Source organism: Entelurus aequoreus, linkage group LG10 (assembly GCF_033978785.1).
Source record: "Entelurus aequoreus isolate RoL-2023_Sb linkage group LG10, RoL_Eaeq_v1.1, whole genome shotgun sequence".
Lineage (NCBI taxonomy): Eukaryota > Metazoa > Chordata > Actinopteri > Syngnathiformes > Syngnathidae > Entelurus > Entelurus aequoreus.
In genome coordinates, this window is record NC_084740.1 from 39,712,094 (window position 1) to 39,733,352 (window position 21,259).

At 39.4% G+C, this 21,259-nt stretch overlaps 1 protein-coding gene and 1 non-coding gene across 3 annotated transcripts in view; both read right to left on the reverse strand.

The window, feature by feature from the left end:
* atg16l1 (ATG16 autophagy related 16-like 1 (S. cerevisiae)) overlaps nt 1–16,726 on the reverse strand; it is a 37,220-nt gene extending 20,494 nt beyond the window's left edge. The window contains exons 1-14 of one of the 2 annotated variants that reach the window (XM_062060844.1): nt 16,575–16,726; nt 11,842–11,953; nt 6,323–6,416; nt 6,128–6,233; nt 4,325–4,398; nt 4,182–4,251; nt 3,901–4,082; nt 3,761–3,826; nt 3,599–3,685; nt 3,425–3,484; nt 1,326–1,428; nt 1,126–1,231; nt 628–698; nt 494–565 (exon numbers count right to left, since the gene is read on the reverse strand). In XM_062060844.1, coding sequence (XP_061916828.1) covers nt 494–565; nt 628–698; nt 1,126–1,231; nt 1,326–1,428; nt 3,425–3,484; nt 3,599–3,685; nt 3,761–3,826; nt 3,901–4,082; nt 4,182–4,251; nt 4,325–4,398; nt 6,128–6,233; nt 6,323–6,416; nt 11,842–11,947 — 1,197 coding nt within the window. In that variant the 5' untranslated portion in view covers nt 11,948–11,953; nt 16,575–16,726. The remainder of the gene's footprint in view (nt 1–493; nt 566–627; nt 699–1,125; nt 1,232–1,325; nt 1,429–3,424; nt 3,485–3,598; nt 3,686–3,760; nt 3,827–3,900; nt 4,083–4,181; nt 4,252–4,324; nt 4,399–6,127; nt 6,234–6,322; nt 6,417–11,841; nt 11,954–16,574) is intronic. The other variant, XM_062060845.1, reaches the window with a different exon arrangement.
* On the reverse strand, nt 804–1,073 carry LOC133659468 (small Cajal body-specific RNA 6). Its single transcript, XR_009827695.1, has one exon. It is a non-coding gene; the product is annotated as a small Cajal body-specific RNA 6 (non-coding RNA).
* Nucleotides 16,727–21,259: the final 4,533 nt, after the last annotated feature.

Below are 21,259 nucleotides of genomic sequence, written 5' to 3' on the forward strand. Positions count from 1 at the left end.
TAATTGCATATATGGCGGAAGGATCTGTGTGGTAAGATGGTTTTGGACACAATGTATTGTGGGTAATGGCAGTCAGGTATGGGGGAATCGAGCCACACAGTTTTTTGACCTTACTCTTACTCTTACTTTTTCTAACTCTTACTGTAACAAACTCTCTTTATTTTGCCATTCATTTCTTCCCACATCGTTATTGTTTTTGAATGATTAAGTTCACAAGTAAACTACACAAAACCAAGAGGAGTATCTGGAGTTTTGTTTTGTTGTTGCCGCAGCAAGCGGAGCAGGAGAAAGTTGAGGAGCGTCAAGCTAAGGCTACATTAGGAATCTACAACCGTGATAATATCGTACCGTGAGATTTTGATACAGTTACATCTCCAATATTGACCGACACATAAAACTTACATCGCGATACCATCTTCAGCCATATTGCCCAGCCCTAATACTTTCTTTAAACATGGCTTCAGCTTGTCTTTTAAAAATGTTACTCACTGACCCTCAATCTGTAGTCCTCCAAAGTCCAGATGCGGCTGGCAAAGTCGTTGGAGGCGGCCAACAGGTACGAGCCCTGCATGCGGAAACAAGTGAAAATGAAAGTAAAAAAACCAGGGTTGGTGTGTACAGACTTACTGCGCTGTCAAATTCAATGCTGGTGATTCCAGCGTTGCTGCCGGTCAAAGCTCCTTTGGGCTCACAGCGACCTACAAATACATGACATGATGAACACAAGGAACTCAAAGTGATTTCAGGCTTGAGTGACTTTGATTCCGCTGGTCTGCAATATTCAAATATGTCAACTGAACTAAGGTCTCAGGTTGAAAACTTTAGATCAGCCCCCCCCTCTCCCCGCGCCCGACACTCCACTGTGATGGTCTTTGTTGGACATGACCATAAGGAGCCAAGATGGTCTGCACTCAGACTCCAAATATGGTGTCACTTCCTGTGTGTGTCAGCAGCTCAGAGACCAGCACGGTATTACTTGGAACGTGCTGGCAGAACAGAGCAAAGGCTGCTGGGAGCACGGGCATGGGGAGAGGATTATGGGTAATCAGACCTTTTACTTCTCATCATTGACCTTCCGCCTTTCTCACACCCTGATCGAAAAAGACGTCCCGGTGGCGAACTCACCCGAGACCACTTCCCACAGCTTCACCCTGCGGTCCATCCCTCCTGTTGCTAGGAGACGTGAGCCCGGGCTGAACTTGACGGCGTTCACCTCACCGTCGTGGGCTTCCTGAATGCGTGCACACAAAGATATTTCAAGTTGGGCAATGAAAGTGAAACCAAGCAAAACAGGTGACTCTTGGACTTGAATGGGCGGAACTTACAAACACGTGCAGTGCGGTGGACGGGACTCGGACATCCGCGCAGGCCCCCAATGGCGCTTCTGGGTTTTCTGGAGAAGTACCCAAGGAGTTTGCACCTCGACGTCTGCAAACGACAACAAGTTGTATGATATCGCATCACAAAGTCATAGTCGAATCTGAATTGGAAAAGTTTTCCCATAGTCGACGATCAGCCAAATCTATGGTGGGTTCTTTTAATATGGCCAAAAAACCCAGGAAAAAAACCTATGCAAAGCAAACATTTTTTAATTTTAATTGTAACCTTCGTCTGGTTGTAATCCCCTCAGTTATCACAGCAAAAAGGAAAGGAAATATCGACCAAGAAAAACACCATAATGTAAACATTCTAAAAACACATTAAACACTTTTTAATACCTTCTTAAAATGAAGGTGCAAAAATAAGACATAAGTAGGAAATGCTTAAAGTGTAACAAAACAGTGCCAAGTGTGAAAATGTAGACCTAGATTTTCTGCAGGTTCAGTGCCAGGGGGTTACAGCTGTGCCCTAAAGGGTAAAAAAATGCGCTAGCTTGATGCTTATATACATTGGCTTTGCTAATGACATGCTACTGATTAGCATTAGTGATTTTACATGGCGATTTCAACACCTCCAAATTTGTTAATAAAAACTACAACCAAGATACATGTTGCAATCAAACAGCTGTGTGCAATAAGTACAATAATTACAGTATTAATACTTTTTAGTAGGGGTGTGGGGAAAAATCGATTCGAATTCGAATCGCGATTCTCACATTGAGCGATTCAGAATCGATTCTCATTTTTAAAAAATCGATTGTATTTTTTTTAATTTTTTCAAAAATGTGTAATTTTTTTTGTAGTTTATTATTTTTTTTAATTAATCAATCCAACAAAACAATACACAGCAATACCATAACAATGCAATCCAATTCCAAAACCAAACCCGACCCAGCAACACTCACAACTGCAATAAACAGAGCAATTGAGAGGAGACACAAACACGACAGAACAAACCAAAAGTAGTGAAACAAAAATGATCATCAACAACAGTATCAATATTAGTTACAATTTCAACATAGCAGTGATTAAAAATCCCTCATTGACATTATCATTAGACATTTATAAAATAAAAATAAAAAAGAACAATAGTGTCACAGTGGCTTACACTTGCATCGCATCTCATAAGCTTGACAACACACTGTGTCCAATATTTTCACAAAGATAAAATAAGTCATATTTTTGGTTCATTTAATAGTTAAAACAAATTTACATTATTGCAATCAGTTGATAAAACATTGTCCTTTACAATTATAAAAGCTTTTAACAAAAATCTACTACTCTGCTTGCATGTCAGCAGACTGGGGTAGATCCTGCTGAAATCTATGTATTGAATGAATAGAAAATCCTTTTGAATCGGGAAAAAAATCGTTTTTGAAACGAGAATAGTGTTGAATTGAAAAAAAAAAAATCGATTTTGAATCGAATCGTGACCCCAAGAATCGATATTGAATCGAATTGTGGGACACCCAAAGATTCACAGCCCTACTTTTTAGGGTGCAACATAAAAAAGCACGAAACTATACACTACTAACGTCTAGCGTCTTGGACTTGCAACTTAATGTCATACTTTCAAATGACAGGATAATGATAAAACAAGATTTAACAACTGGAGAGCAATTATAATTAGCTCATTTTTAAATGTTGCCCCAAAAATTTGATTTTATAATTAAAAACAATTTAATATTTCTTAACACACACCGACGTAACAAAAATTGGTACCGTTGAGTACCAGTATCCATTCCGAGGTACCAGGAATTGGTACTGTATCAATTTAAAAGTGAACGGTATCCATCCCAAGTCTGCACTCAAGAATATTTCACTAATATTTCATAAGACATCTATCCCCCCAACACACCCCTTGTACACTGGGGGCTTAGCAGGTAGTCATCACCTCCCTCCCGGACGATTCCACTACGAGGTTGATAATCCAATTAGATTGTCGCTGTTTGAAGTCCTAGGTATTGGCCATGGACTTCAGCAAGAGGACAGAGACCCCCAACAGAGCAGTACCACAAACATCTACTTGTGTTCTGGATGCGCACCCGAAGATGTTGGAGATGGAGTCCAGCAGACCACCAGGTGGAGGTTGGGAGATTTTCTTACTGCAACAATCCCATGTTTTGGTCAATTATGAGACACACCAGCACTAATAGCAACAAATGCAAATAATAAACTATGCACGTTGGAATGTCACTTCAATTTCTTCAATGTCTCACCTGGGAGTTCTGCCAAGCGCTCGGTTGTGTGCCGGCTCGCCACCTCCCTTCCCAGAATCTTCTGCCAGAACTTCAATGTCATCGTCCCTGAGGAGAACAACTAGTCACAATGTGTGTGGCGTCAGGCCAGAACAAGTCCCAAAGTCATAAAAGTTCACCAACAGGTCGATCGGTAGCGGTTCTTTGGCGGCATCAGCCAGCTCCTTCTGCAGTTTGGCTTGTCTGCGTCTGAGAGGAGGAAAGAAGAGCGGGAGTGTGTCACTTGTGCAGGTTTCTCTACCTGGTGGGGACGTCTCCTATACCTGCTGTCCTTTTCGTTTTCTGAGTTAAGACGGTTTGCCTCTTGAGCCTTCTCAGCCATCCAGCGGGAGACCAGCTCTTGGTTGTCTTCTGTGGTTTTCCTCAGCTTCTCCTCTAGGGCGCTGAAGGTGATCTGCAGCGCGTCATACTCGTCCTTCAGAGTCTGATTGGCTCGTTCCAGATCCTGCATTTGAGACACTTGGCATGTCAACTTCCTTCTCACCAGAAGGAGGGGAGATCAAGCGAGAGGTGCATAGAGATTGTCCAGGTGCGGTCTTCCTACCTGCAAGCAGTTCCTAAGATCTCGACAGTCTCCCTCCAGGTTGGTGATCTGCTGCTGGTACTCCTGCATCCTGAAATGTGACACGAGAAAGGCTGTCAGCCGCACATATCAGCAATCAGAACCTGAGAGGAAGCGCTACTGACTTGGCCTCATTGTTCTGGATCTCTTTGTCTTTATGTTGGATCTGGTTGTTGAGCTCAATCACCGTCTGGGCCAGCTGCGGGACGAGACAACACGCGTTAGAAAAAAACACCCTGTGTGTGTGAGATGGGTGAAGTGACAGGTAGTTTTATTTCATTTTGCTCGGTTTGCTACGTTCTTGCTGATCCTTGTGGCGCGGTTGTGGCCGACTCGACAGCAACTCATTTTATTCAATTAAAGGCCTACTGAAAGCGGCTACTACCGACCACGCAGTCTGATAGTTTATATATCAATGATGAAATCTTAACATTGCAACACATGCCAATACGGCCGAGTTAGATTAGTAAAGTGCAATTTTAAATTTCCCGTGAAATATCCTGCTGAAAACGTCTCTGTATGATGACTTTTGCGCGTGACGTCACGGATTGTAGCGGACATTTTGGGACAGCATTGTGGCCAGCTATTAAGTCGTCTGTTTTCATCGCAAAATTCCACAGTATTCTGGACATCTGTGTTGGTGAATCTTTTGAAATTTGTTTAATGAACAATGGAGATAGCAAAGAAGAAAGCTGTAGGTGGGAAGCGGTGTATTAGCGGCCGGCTGCAGCAACACAAACACGTAGGCGGTGTTTCATTGTTTACATTTCCGAATGATGACAGTCAAGCTTTACCATTGGCCTGGGACAACAGAGACTCTTACCAGGAGGACTTTGAGTTGGATACGCGCTACCGTGAGTATGCAGCTGCGGCTTCCAAACATTTGATCGCTTGCCCGTACGTGCGTGCCGCTATGTGCATGTCACGTACGTAACTTTGGGGAAATATATGTGCTGTATGAACATTGTGGAGGTGAACGGTACTTTGGGCTGTGGGATTGAGTGTGTTGTGCGGGTGTTTGAGTTGTATTGGTGGGTTATATGGACGGGAGGGGGTAGGTGTTTGTTATGCGTGATTAATTTGTGGCATATTAAATATAAGCCTGGTTGTGTTGTGGCTAATAGAGTATATATGTCTTGTGTTTATTTACTGTTTTAGTCATTCCCAGCTAAATATCAGGTCCCACCCGCCTCTCACAGTAACTTCCCTATCTGAATCGCTTCCACTGCCCTCTAATCCTTCACTCTCACTTTCCTCATCCACAAATCTTTCATCCTCGCTCAAATTAATGGGGTAATCGTCGCTTTCTCGGTCCGAATCTCTCTCGCTGCTGGTGTAAACAATGTGCAGATGTGAGGAGCTCCACAACCTGTGACGTCACGCTACTTCCGGTAGAGGCAAGGCTTTTTTTTTTATCAGCGACCAAAAGTTGCGAACTTTATCGTCGATGTTCTCTACTAAATCCTTTCAGCAAAAATATGGCAATATCGCGAAATGATCAAGTACGACACATAGAATGGATCTGCTATCCCCGTTTAAATAAAAAAAATTCATTTCAGTAGGCCTTTAAAAGTTTACATTCCAATCACAATGTTACAATACAAGAGAAATAAGTTTATTGCATTTGAAAGGATATAAATGCATTATTATTATGTATTATTACGACAGTGGCTAATTTGGTAAAAAAAATAAAATAATGGAAATAATATCGTTCGTCTGCAATAATTTTTAGGTCAACATATCGGCGGGCAAAATGTGTTACTATCCCAGTCCAACTTGTGTCCCTAGGTTATAAATATTACATTAAAAAAACTGATGTCTGCTAATGTGAGACATGATACGGACTGAATATTTACAAATGTTCTAATGAATTTAAAAAATACTTCACGTCGTTCACAACAGGAAACACAAGTCGCAAGCCGACTGACCTCTCCGCGTTTTTTGTGCAGCTCCGTCAGCTCCTCCTGGTGGCGTATTCTCATCTCCGCCATTTCCTGCTGGAGCGCATCGCTGCGACTGGTGTCTGCCCCGCCGCTGCAACACAAACGCCACCTCAGTTTGACATGACAACTACGCTGATTGCACGCGCCAATTTTATTTTTTAAAAGGCCTGCTGCACTCACGTTGCTTCATGTCCTCGTGTGGCTTCATACTTGTCAACCTGATAGCGCTCTGAAAGAACAGCCTGCAGGTCCGACTTTTCCAGCAGACGGTTGTCTGAAAAACATGTGAAAAGTTGGGGTGAGGTCATCTTCCCACCACGGTGACACTACTCTTGCAAGCATGTATGCTGGGTTGCAGACGACGTCACACCCGCTTTGCTTCATCGCGCCGTAATCCATATGGAGGACAAGCCCATAATACAGGATGTTCCAGAAGTCTTGGGCACATTTCAAGCCCTCGTATCGGCTGAACTATGAATGGTAGTAAGATGAAACTGGTACCATTTTAAAACTAAATTCATTAAGTTTTTGTAATGCTGATGATTTTTTCAGATCCAGTAATGGCGTTCACTCAGCCACACTCAAAACACAATGCTGGAACGCGTTTGGCAAGAATTGGACTCTCGGCTTGCTGTGTGCCGTGTGACCAAAGGCGCTCACTATGTGTAACGGTACGTGTATTTGTATTGAACAGTTTCGGTATGGGGGTTTCGGTTCAGTTCGGAGGTGTACTGAACGAATTTCCACACGGACATATTAAGTAGCGTACCGCACGTTGTGTAAACAATGCACACCGAGGCACAACACACGGCATGCTAGCAGCGACTGGGCTACGACAACATGTAAAAGTCAGAGCTGGAAGACCCTCCTGCCTCGTTAAGATCTCCCGTTTGGGAACACTTCGGATTTGCAGTGCGATACAACAATGGAGGACGAGAGGTGGAAAAAGCGAAAGAGGTTTGCCGACATTGTTCAGCAGCAGTAGGGTATGCTTCTGCCAACACGTCAAACATGCTAACCCATTTGAAGAGTCACCACCCCCAAGTGAACATCGCTTCAACGAAGATAAATACGAGCGTCGTGCAAACATCGCATTCAAGCAGCCTCTCCTCGGCGAGTCAGGCAGGGCTAAAGCAATAACAAATGCCGTTGGTGTTTTTATAGCAGCATATTTAAGACCATATTGAGGTGGACCCCGACTTAAACAAGTTGAAAAACTTATTGGGATGTTACCATTTAGTGGTCAATTGTACAGAATATGTACTGTACTGTGCAATCTACTAATAAAAGTCTCAATCAATCAATCAAAAAAAGCATTTTATATGTCGAAAGGTTTTGTTAAGAAACCATTCTGAGCCTTATCTTATTTAGATTTTATTTGATATATGTTGACCACATTAACCCTGGCAATGGACCCTGTGTGTATATGTATGTTATTGTTATGCTTAGCATTCATGACTGCCTGCTGTTGCACTGATCAGCCTAGTGGTGGCTCACATCCATCACACACACAGCTATTTCTATTTTTATAATGTTCCCAATGTTAAAAGGATAAAGCCATTGTTTACAAATTTGGTAAATAAATAACCAAAAAATGTATATTTTGTTGTTTTCTTACTGTACCGAAAATTAACCGAACCGTGACCTCTAAACCGAGGTACGTAACGAACCGAAATTTTTGTGTACTGTTACACCCTTAGTGCTCACATTGAACATCTTTGAACAGTCCATGAACAACTTGACTGCAAGCTTTCAGAATGTATCAGATGCGTTTTTATATCCTTCATAGTTTGAAATATTCAATGTCAAAATGCGCCCAAGACTTCTGGAACACCCTGTATAAGTAAAACTAATTTAATATTTTCTTCTAATAGAAGTTGTAAAAATAGGGACGATGTCTGTACTAAGATCTGCAACAGGATTATAGAAAGAGTGCCACAGACAAAATTCTTCTTAGGCATGTATATTGATGAATTCTTACATTTTAAAAACACTGATGATCCGACAGCAAAATTATCAAAATATGTTGGCTTCTTTTATACAGTCAGACACACTCTGCCTCTTGAAGCACTCCTAATCCTGTAAAGATCCTAAATGACTGCAAAATCATACCGTGTAACACTTGTCCAAGTTATCTAGATATATTACGAACACTACAAAAGAAAGTAATACGAGCCATAACATGGTCTGACTTTAATGCCGCCTCAAATCCACAAGATGAAGCTCCTGAAACTCACAGAGTAACTTTTTACATAACGCATGTCTGATGCTTAATGTGGTATACAAGCCGAATGACTGGCTCTGGGAGCTCATTCCTACCACGCCATAGACTCAAAGGCACAAGCTTTAGTATGACGTGTAAAGGCCCAAATATCTTGACAGTCCAATCACACAATCTACTTCATTGGAAAAACCTTTTGAAACATGAATGATTGCTACATTATAACACACCGTAAACCCCAAAAGGTGAAAAACAATAGCAATCATACAAAGCAAGAGATTTATTATTATTTGTTTATAGTAACATTCATTATTGAACATCTATTAGTGTAGTATGCATTCTAAAATAGAAATGCATATTATTACCAACTACCAGAAAATGAATTCAAGAGTACAAATTGGAACTTTAAAAAATGGTTTAGGATGTAAGCATGTGAAAATGTTACTATCTTACATGTACTGTAATGGGGCCCCCGCTTATAAGCTGTTACAGCTTCCTGGGACTTTCCCTTTTACAAAGCACTTACAAATTATTTCAATTGTTAAGTGTATGGACTTTTGTAATATTTTGTAAATAAAGACATGTGGAAGATGCGTTAGCAAGTGAAGAGTTTGAGGTGAAAATGCCGCTTTGTGCTGTTTCAAGCGTTCAAATCCAGAGATATGAAAAAAAGAGCTTCTAATGGAGTGCTGAAAGAAGTGGTTCATAAAACGAATAGTCAGGGAAATTACAAAAGCGTGTTAAAGAAAATGGCTGGGAGTTTCCCTTTTACAAAGCACTTACAAATCATATAAATTGCTAGGTGTATGGACTTTTGTAATCTTTTGTAAATAAAGAGAAATGATGATGACGACAAGTGGAAGATGCGTAAGTAAGAGAAGAGTTGGAGCTGAAAATGCCGCTTTGTGCCGTTCCAAGAGTTCCAATCAAGAGATATGAAAACATTAGCTTTTAATAGAGTCCTGAAAGAAGCGGTTTATAAAATAAATAGTCAGGGAAATCACGAAAGCGTGTCAAGAAAAATTACTCGACACACTGCAAAAACTGAAATCTAAGATTAAATATGTCAAGTAAGAGTGATATTTGCTTATTTTCTGTCTGATAAGATAATTCTTCTCACTAAGCAGATTTTATGTTAGAGTGTTTTACTTGTTTTAAGAGTTTTGGACCTTAATGATCTAAAGTAAGATATTACAGCTTGTTGCTGAGATTAGATGACCTATATTGAGTAAAACATGCTTGAAACTAGAACATCAACTGTTGCAAAGCTGTGTCATCAACACTCACAAGTATAAAACTACTTTTTTAAAGTAATCATTTCTTATTTCAAGCATGAAAAAAAAAATCATGACTGACACAATTGTGTCTCATAATTAAAACGGATGACAGCCAAATGGACTTTGCGGTTTTATTTTCAATGAAACAATAGAAAATACGTACTCATATAGTAGTACAGTTGGCACAGTACAGTAAACTGACAGTTAATATTGAAACATTTAACATGTGACATTTCTAACAAGTTTGAACAGAAATAGTTCATGCACATTCAGATGAATTCTTCAAAAGTACAATTAAAAATGTTTTAGTATATATGCGCACTAATTGACTGAAAGAGCACGCACTTGGCGCAATGATGTCATGTTATCCATGGAAAAATGCATTTTTAGACAATATGATTTGCCTGAGCGGCTAGTAGACCCCGAGAGTAACAAGCGGTTGCCTTGTTGCCTTTCCATTAAGAACAATAAATTAGCTTTTAATATAAGTTTGCTGGTTTCAAGAAATGTAATGCCGAGCGCATATCATCATGTCAAGATAATGGCACTAGCATTTACTTCATTTAAGAATATTTTTCAACATATTGAGCAAAAAGGTCTCTTTTTTTTTCTACCAAGATACGTGCACTTGTTATTAGTGAGAATATACTTATTTTAAGGTATTTTTGGGTTCATTGAAGTTAGCTGATTTGACTTGTTTTGGAAAGTCTTGACAAGCCAAATTTTCTTGTTCTATTGGCAGATAATTTTGCTTAGTCCAAATAAAATACCCCTCATTTTTGTATATTTTTTTCTTGTTTTTGAACACTGACTTTTTGCAGTGCACGTTGCTTTCATCCCGTGGAGTACAGTCGGACCATGCTCGTGTCTGCAGCGATCACTTCGTAGCAGGTTTTTTGGCACGTTTGATTTGTTTGGGAAACTTTCTGTGATGCAATGGGGTTCAGTGTTTCCCATAAACTGCCAAGATACCTGTGGCTGTGGGGGCGTGTCTACCATGACATCATCGAGTAATTTGCATAATTTACTACAATGATTTGATTTTCTCTAAAAAGGCTCAAAAAATTTATACTTACTAATTAATAACAGTTTTGTTTTAAACATCCATCCATCCATCCATCCATCCATTTTACAATATAATTACAACACTTTATGTACATATTTATATACAGATGTGAACAATAAGTTATTCACTGAAATATATTTATTAATTGTGGTTCTTACAAAAAATATATCTTATAAAATATAAAAGCTAAAATGTCTCAAAGCTCTGCCCCTTTAATTAGTGCATACTAAATAATTTAACTTTAGCCTACTACTACAACCATAGTATTTACCAGCAACATAAAGTGAAACAGAGGCAGAGGTGTCCTGCCACAGTCAGTAACAAATAAACAGAAAACAGTAGTGGTAGTAGATAGACACAGAGCTTCATCAAACATCTGATCCACTGAACAAAGAGCTCCAAAAATCTTGAACTTTAGACTGCCATCAGTTTTACTCCCTACACTTAACCATGTGTTTCCTACTGCCTGCAGACTTTGCACCCTTTGTTATATACACATGTTGTGTTTCTAATATAAATACATTTAATAAAGTCAAATGCAAATAAGGCAACAAGAGAAGTATCCTACACTTCTCTTTTGTAAAGTAAATCTGAACAGCCGATATGGGCATCTACATCAACTATATGATGTGCCTGAGAAGCTGGAGAGGACAAAAAAAAATAAATTATTTTATTTTATTTAAAATTTGTGGTGGACGTAATTCTTTCGTGGCGGACCGCCACAAATAAATGAATGTGTGGGGAAACCCTGGGGTTTATTCTTTACTGCATAGGTAGTGTTTGAGAAGACGTAAGCGTAAACCAAGAACAAGAGATCGTGTTAGTTTGTTCTTTTAAGTAATGTTATGTAGGGCTGCATGATCAAGTTTTAATTAGTGCCACAAATAACTAAAGACAGAGTGTTTTCTTTTCTCCGCCGTCACCGCCATTTGAGTGACTGACACGGTCGCCAATCAGAATTCTTGAGCATTGCGTTTTTTGCCAGCCGGCCAATCAAAAATGTTTAAGTAAACAGCTGTAGAGACAGCCAGTACGCTAATAACAAACACCACCTAAAGTTTCGAGTCCCAATTCCCCGGTCCATAACATGTCTCGGATGAGGTCCTCCAAGTGAGGCGAGGGGTGTTTTACTCACACTGGTGAATAATCTCCTCAAAGCCGTGTTGCTGCACTCGGTCTCGAAGCTTCAGTTGCTCGCAGATGTGTCTCTTCCATGTGCATGCGCCCCTTTTCTGCGCCATGACCACCTGAAACAAAACAGAACTTGAATGCACACGCCAGCGTGGCTTCAGAATCAGGAATACTTTAACAATGTAGTCTGCAAAAAGGAATTCAAAGACAAGCGCTAAATGGGTCAACTCACCGCAACTTAGGGCTGGGCGATATATCGAATATACTGGATATATCGCGGGTTTGTCTCTGTGATGTAGAAAATGACTATTTCGGGAGTATTCGAGTATACGTTCTCACGCAGTTGCTTTTAGCTGTGGGCATTACACTTCAGGCTTTTCTCACTCTTTCTTGTCTCTCCTTCTCACAGACAGTGAAACATACGTCACATGTTGCGCGTACAACATCATACGCCCTCGCCAAGCAGAGAGGTAGCAGCATGGGTAACATTAGCTGTGGCAGGTGATGCAAGCGAAGCGGTGCGAGTGGTAATACGAGAGAAGAAAGATGCAAATCTGTTAAATGGAGGAAGAAGAATTAATTGCCAAAAAAAACAACACGGGGTCCATCGTCTGGAACGCTATTCAAGCGGGAAGATGTCGAACAGACAACCATAATATGTCAAGCATGCGGCAAAAGCGTTGCTACAAAAAATAGCAGCACTACTAATTTGTAGCATCATTTGAAGTCACCCTCTAGAGAAGGAAGAGTGCTTGAAACTCTGCATGTCAACACCTCGGCCGGTGCCACACCCACAAAATGCCGAAGCAACCAGCACTGACCCAATTGAGCCTGCCATCTTCCATTTCCAGATCAACACCGTATGAAAAAAATAGAAAAAAACAGAAGGAGATAACGTCCGCAGGAACCTACCACATAGTGAAGGACATACACTATTTGATTTCCTATTATGCAGCTCATTTTTATTTGACACTTATTGAAATATCTTGTGTGACATCATGCACAAAAGTGCACTTTATTTGTTTTAAACTATTGTAGTGGCGTTCTGTACAAAAAGTGCACTTTAATTTAGTGTTTTGATATGTCATCTTAGTGACATCATGCACAAAAGTGCACTAATAGCTTGTTTTAAAATGTCTCTGACAATTTTGCACTTTCTGTTTTGAAATGACATGAATGTTTGTGCCACTGCTTAATAACTGTTTAATAAATACACTTTTGGTAAACTGACTTAGTTGTGATTTCCCTCTCTGAATGAAAGTTTAAAATGAGCATATATTAATGCAGTATGAAGAAGATTGTTTTAATGTAGACACATAGAATCATCATACTGCTGTGATTATATGCATCAAGTGTTCATTCAAGGCTAAGGCAAAATATCCAGATGTATATTGTGTATCGTGACATGGCCTAAAAATTGAGATATTAAAGGCCTACTGAAACCCACTACTACCGACCACGCAGTCTGATAGTTTATATATCAATGATGAAATCTTAACATTATAACACATGCCAATACGGCCGGGTTAACTTATAAAGTGACATTTTAAATTTGCCGCTAAACTTCCGGTTCGAAACGCCTCTGAGGATGACGTATGCGCGTGACGTAGCCCGACGAACACGGGTATGCCTTCCACATTGAAGCCAATATGAAAAAGCTCTGTTTTCATTTCATAATTCCACAGTATTCTGGACATCTGTGTTCGTGAATCTGTTTCAATCATGTTCATTGCATTATGGAGAAGGAAGCCAAGCAAGCAAAGAAGAAAGTTGTCGGTGCGAAATGGACGTATTTTTCGAACGTAGTCAGCCACAACAGTACACAGCCGGCGCTTCTTTGTTTACATTCCCGAAAGATGCAGTCAAGATGGAAGAACTCGGATAACAGAGACTCTAACCAGGAGGACTTTTGATTTGGATACACAGACGCCTGTAGAGAACTGGGACAACACAGACTCTTACCAGGATTACTTTGATTTGGATGACAAAGACGCAGACGTGCTACTGTGAGTATGCAGCTTTGGCTTTTTTTTGCGTATGTACGTAACTTTTTTAAAATATATAAGCTTTATGAACCTTGGGTTAGGTGAACGGTCTTTTGGGCTGAGTGATTGTGTGTGTTGATCATGTGTTTGAATTGTATTGGCGTGTTCTATGGAGCTAGGAGCTAGCAGAGGAGCTAGGAGCTAGCATAACACGTACCGTACCGTAAGTGCGCGTCACGTACGTAACTTTTTAAAAATATATAAGCTTTATGAACCTTGGGTTAGGTGAACGGTCTTTTGGGCTGAGTGATTGTGTGTGTTGATCGGGTGTTTGAATTGTATTGGCGTGTTCTATGGAGCTAGGAGCTAGCAGAGGAGCTAGGAGCTAGCATAACAAACACGCAGGTGTTATTATGCAGGATTAATTTGTGGCATATTAAATATAAGCCTGGTTGTGTTGTGGCTAATAGAGTATATATATGTCTTGTGTTTATTTACTGTTGTAGTCATTCCCAGCTGAATATCAGGTACCGTGAGTATGCAGCCTTGGCTGCTAAACATTCGATAACTTGACCGTATGTGCGCGTCACGTACGTAACTTTTTAAAAATATATAAGCTTTATGAACCTTGGGTTAGGTAAACGGTCTTTTGGGCTGAGTGATTGTGTGTGTTGATCAGGTGTTTGAATTGTATTGGCGTGTTCTATGGAGCTAGGAGCTAGCAGAGGAGCTAGGAGCTAGCATAACAAACACGCAGGTGTTTTTATGCAGGATTAATTTGTGGCATATTAAATATAAGCCTGGTTGTGTTGTGGCTAATAGAGTATATATATGTCTTGTGTTTATTTACTGTTGTAGTCATTCCCAGCTGAATATCAGGTCACCCCCGGCTCTCACAGCATCTTCCCTATCTGAATAGCTTCAACTCCCCACTAGTCCTTCACTTGCACTTTACTCATCCACAAATCTTTCATCCTCGCTCAAATTAATGGGGAAATTGTCGCTTTCTCGGTCCGAATCTCTCTCACTTCATGCGGCCATCATTGTAAACAATAGGGAACTTTGCGTATATGTTCAACTGACTACGTCACGCTACTTCCGGTAGGTGCAAGCCTTTTTTTATCAGATACCAAAAGTTGCAATCTTTATCGTCGTTGTTCTATACTAAATCCTTTCAGCAAAAATATGGCAATATCGCGAAATGATCAAGTATGACACATAGAATAGATCTGCTATCCCCGTTTAAATAAAAAAAATTCATTTCAGTAGGCCTTTAATAAAAGGCCATATTGCCTTGAAAATACACACACACACACACACACACACACACACACACACACACACACACACACACACACACACACACACACACACACACAGGCTAAACAATATTTTACTTGGAAGTAGAGATGTCCGATAATATCAGACTGCCGATATTATCGGCCGATAAATGCTTTAAAATGTAACATCGGAAATTATCGGTTTCAAAATTATCGGTATCAGTTTCAAAATGTAAAATGTATGACTTTTTAAAACACCGCTGTGTTGTAGCTGAGATAGGCTCCAGCGCCCCCGCGACCCTGAAGGGAATAAGCGGTAGAAAATGGATGGATGTGTACACGGACGTAGGGAAAAGTACAGAGCGCCAATAAACCTTAAAGGCACTGCCTTTACATGCCAGCCCAATCACATAATATCTACGGCTTTTCACACACACACACAAGTGAATGCAATGCATACTTGGTCAACAGCCATACAGGTCACACCGAGGGTTGCCGTATAAACAATTTTAACACCATTACAAATATGCGCCACACTGTGAACCCACACCAAACGAGAATGACAAACACATTTCGGGAGAACATCCGCACCGTAACACAACAGAACAAATACCCAGAACCCCTTGCAGCACTAACTCTTCCGGGACGCTACAATATACAACCCCGCCCACCCCCCTCAACCTCCTCATGCTCTCTCAGGGAGAGCATGTCCCAAATTCCAAGCTGCTGTTTTGAGGCATGTTAAAAAAAATAATGCACTTTGTGACTTCAATAATAAATATGGCAGTGCCATGTTGGCATTTTTTTCCATAACTTGAGTTGATTTATTTTGGAAAACATTGTTACATTGTTTAATGCATCCAGCGGGGCATCACAACAAAATTAGCCATAATAATGTGTTAATGCCACGACTGTATATATCGGTTGATATCGGAATCGGTAATTAAGAGTTGGACAATATCGGCAAAAAAGCCATTATTGGACATCTCTACTTGGAAGCTTTAGCTGCGTATGACCAGAGTCTGTCACGTGATTTGATTCCAATCATGGATGTCACGTGATATAATTCCGATCACAAACAGCAGCGCATTTTTAAGTGATCGATCATATGAAAGTTGATAAATAAACAAAGTTGTTATATTAAAGTTTGTAAATAAACACTGCTTCACTCCAATGACTGGACGAACATGCACCATTTTGACGAAGTAGTCGATGTAGCCAACACTTTATTGGCCCACGTTTGCAGTTGCTAAGGTGGCAAACACTCCGAAGTATAACCTAACTATCGATTAGCATATCGATTGCGTCATCGATGTATCGATGCAACAAAGTCATGGAGCCGTGACTCAACATGTTAGCATGCTAGCACGGCCGCTAGCTGGAACAGATACAACCCTGTCCAGTTCCCATTGCGTAGTGACGTCACAGACTGCGAATTCAATCATTACCTCACTCGTTAACGGCCACCTTACCGGGGTTTTTTATTGGGTCCGTCCAACTCTAGCGGCGTCGTTCAACCGACATCACTTTCTTCTCTTGCTTCACTCCGCCTCAGCTCCATTTTGGCTCGGGAGGCGTGTTACTTCCGCAACGTCGCAGGAAAATGACGTCATGCTGGCGACCCTACTTCCGGTCTTTTATAGCCGCTGCTGCTGTCCCCCTAAAGCAGTGGTCCCCAACCACCAGGCCGCGGCCCGGTACCGGTCCGTGGATCGATTGGTACCGGGCCGCACAAGAAATTAAAAAAATAAAAATAAAATAATAATAACACTTTTTTTTTTTAAATTAAATCAACATAAAAAACACAAGATACACTTACAATTAGTGCACCAACCCAAAATAACCTCCCTCCCCCATTTACACTCATTCACACAACATTTATTTCTGTTATTAATATTCTGGTTCCTACATTATATATCAATATATATCAATACAGTCTGCAAGGGATACATATGTATTTTTTTATGACAAAAAATAAAAATAAAAATAAAAAAAACATCCCCCCCCCTCCCCCCCGGTTGGGGACCACTGGGGTCCCCAACCGTTTTGTTTTTGTTTTTGTTTTTTTTTCATAAAGAAATACAATCATGTGTGCTTACGGACTGTATCCCTGCAGACTGTATTGATATATATTGATATATAATGTATGTACTGTGTTTTTATGTTGATTTAATTTAAAAAAATATATTTTTTATTTTATTTATGAAACCGCGGACCGATTGGTACCGGGCTGCGGCCCGGTGGTTGGGGACCACTGCCCTAAAGGACATTCAGAATATAACAGTAGTATTATTAACGCATTCTATTCAAATATAAATTTACACTAGGCCTGGGCAATTATTTTGACTCGGGGGCCAAATTTACAGAATAAAAATGGGTCTGGGGGCCGGTATATCTATTTTTTAGGAAAACTAATACAAAACCTCACAATAAAGTCTGATTGAATGCTAAAAATGTTATGACAGACCGCCTTAAAAACGGAATGGAATTTAAATTTTTTCTATGAACGATAAAACATATGAACGTCACACCCCCTCTCAATCGACCTGACCTGCTGTGACGTAGATTACCATAGTAACTAGTAGGGTTGTACGGTATATGGGTACTAGTATAGTACCGCGATACTAATGAATCATATTCGGTACCATATCGCCTCTGAAAAGATTTTTTGTTAAAATAAAGCCAATAATGCAATTTTTTCTGGTCCCCTCTATTTAGAAAAGTACCATAAAGTATCGAAATAATATTGGTATCAGGACTACACTAATCACTAAAATATCATGCAAAAGCGCAGATTCCAACCATTGAAATACTTTGTATAGTTCAAAACTTACGGTCATTAGAAAACATCACTGCACATCATAATGGCAGCTACACTTTCCATCTTAAAGATCTAAAAAAAATATTTGGGAATGCCCGCCAATTGAAAAGCTTAACAGGCCGCATGTGGCCCCCGGGGCCTTAATTTGCCCAGGTCTGATTTACACAATAGTACACTGTAAAAGCAGATAAAACAATGACAAACACGATTAACTTGGGAACCTTAGAATTCTTTTTTTTTTTACGTCTATGGTTTAGTTATCTTTGTACTCCCACTGCTATCTGGGTATTTAAACGGCACCAAGAGTCAAAGTAGCCTATAGCTTTAAAAGGCATAAGATTCGTTTTCTAAACTGTAATATTGTTTCATCAAAATGATCTTTGAAGTGTAATATATAATAAGATAGTTAGAGAAATGTTGGGAATGATCTACTCTTCAACTTTTTGGTTTCTTTCCTTCTAAACGTGGTCAAACAGTTTATAGATTTTACCAAATAATATACATAACACTAGTTTTAATAATACTACACTCATCCATTTCCTACTGATTGTCCCTCTTTGACTTATTTTTAACACTTTTATGAGTGCGATCCTTTTTGATTTTAGTGAGATTTTTTTTTTAAAACTGTCATTGCTCAAAAATTAATAATGAATTATAATCAACGTTGTTATGAATTATTGACCTATTTAATATTCCAAATAATTCACATCAAATGTTCTACTTTGGATTTTTTTTGGGGGGGGAAATACAGCATATTTTGTCATAAAACAGTTTTATTTTGAAAAAAAAAAGGGCATAAAATATAAACAAATGTTGTTCTTGTTTTACTTTTTATCAATGGACATACCTGAAGTTGATGTGGAGATAATAAAACAAAGAAATAAAAAAATACATCACTTATTTATACCATTTTTATGACTCAGAACCTTCCATGTCGACCAGGGGCCAAACTTGATGAGAGCCCTAAAGGTGAAAAAAAAAAAATATATATATTGTATTGGTTTTGAAAATTTTAAATATAAATATATTTAATTTTCAAAACAAGTTTGGCCACCTCTGACTTACAGTATAAACACTTTGTAGGGCACAGAATAAGAATTAAATAAGTTTAATGGCAAAGACTACTCCTTGACTACTAACAACTAGCTTTACAAGAACCGTTCAAAAGACTGGCTCGTTCTTATGTTTATTTTTTAAGTGACTAGTTTTCATCAAAGAAACAATCACTTGTGTATATATATATATATATATATATATATATATATATATATATATATATATATATATACGTATATATATATATATATATTCCGAGCGCGATGGTATTGCGTTATCGATGGGAAAATGCATTTATAGACAATATGATTTGCCTGAGCGGCTAGGAGACACCGTATGTGTGGCACACACATACGCTAGGTTACAGCATGTGAGGTGAGTGACGTCAGTGAGTGTGTGGGCTAGAGAAGAGAGGGAGCGGTATTGTGAGTGCGAGCGGGGACTAGTTTGTTTTGTGTTGGATTGGCTGTGTGCAAGCAATCAATAAAGCAAGATTTGCAACTAATCGCCGGACTCATCATTCACTCTAAAGTCGTCCGCTGTGGAGACCCACTGCCGGGTAAAGTGAAGGGTGTTGCCCCGAGCATACATCCTGGAGAAGTGTCTCCCCTGCCTCTTTGTTACGGTCTGGGAGCAGGAAGCAGGAAAGGTGCAAGAAAAAGGAAACATTTATTTTTGATTCATTGCCAATATTGTTTGTTTGTTTTGTATTTTGTAGTTTATTGTCAAAATATACACTCCCATTGTCCACTTAAATATTTCTAAGATATTTCTTTATTCTTAGACAAGGGATTCCCTTCCGTGATTGGTCATTTCTATGGACACAGAAATTACGTCACCTAAAATTCCGTTTACGGCACATAGTAATGTCGTAATTCAGCTGAGTGTGACACTTAAGATTCAGTCCTACACTTCGCTGAAAGTGTGAGTAAGACGCTTGATAACTAACTTTTAAGTGCAGCTTTCAGCGAAGAATATATTTACTCTTAAGTCAACTCTTAGCAGACTTCTTAGGAGTAATTCTAAGAAGCTTGATAAGTACGGCCCCAGGGGTCCCCAAACTTTTTGACTCAGGGGCCGCATTGGGTTAAAAAAATTTGGCCGGAGGCTGGGCTGTATATATATATATATGTATATATATATATAGATATATATATATATGTGTGTGTGTGTGTATATGTATATGTACTGTATATACATATACATATATATACATATACACACACACACATATACATACATACATACATATATATATACATATATATATATATATTCCGAGCGCGATGATATCACGTTATCGATGGGAAAATGCATTTATAGACAATATGATTTGCCTGAGCGGCTAGGAGACACAGAGAGTAACCGCTAGTTACTCTCTGTGAAAATGGATTAGTAAGGACAGATTTAAAAAAAGAATAATACAAAAAATATATATATATATATATTTACTTGGGACTTCCCGCGGGCCAGATTTTGGACACTGGCGGGCCAGATGCGGCCCGCGGGCCGTAGTTTGGGGACCCCTGTTGTAGAATGTCACTGAAGACATCAAAACTAAGAATGAACACATGTGGGGTTATGTACTTAACAAAAAAAAAAGGTGAAATAACTGAAAACATGTTTTATATTCTAGTTTCTTCAAAATAGCCACCTTTTGCTCTGATTACTATTTCGCACACTCTTGGCATTCTCTCGATGAGCTTCAAGAGGTAGTCACATAGTTTTGATGCCTTCAGTGACAATCTACAATGTAAATAGTCATGAAAATAAGGAAAACACATTGAAATGAGAAGTTGTGTCAAGCATTTGGCCTGTACTGTATGTGTGTATGTGTATATATATATATATATATATATATATATATATATATATATATATATATATATATATATATATATATATATATATATATATATATATATATACACTGTATTTCTCAAGGGTAAAAAGTTGTTAAGTACTACTACTACTAATATTTTGGCATAAATGTTTGGTAGGAAGAGTTGAAATGGTCAGTGAGTGTACTAGCAGTAGTAATTAGCAAACAATAAAAAGAGTGTAGGACAGACAGCTTGATTGACGACAAGCGCTCAACGCCGCTCGTCCTCGTTGTTCTTGTCACTCTTTCCATGGAATCAACTGGAGGAAGTGTGTGACGAACTCAGCAGGTGTTCCAGGTGGGACTGATCAAGCAGCAACCTGCGGGGCCGCACAGAGGAGGACTGACAAACATGACAAGCTGCTGTCAATCATACTGAGATGAGGATCAATGCACAC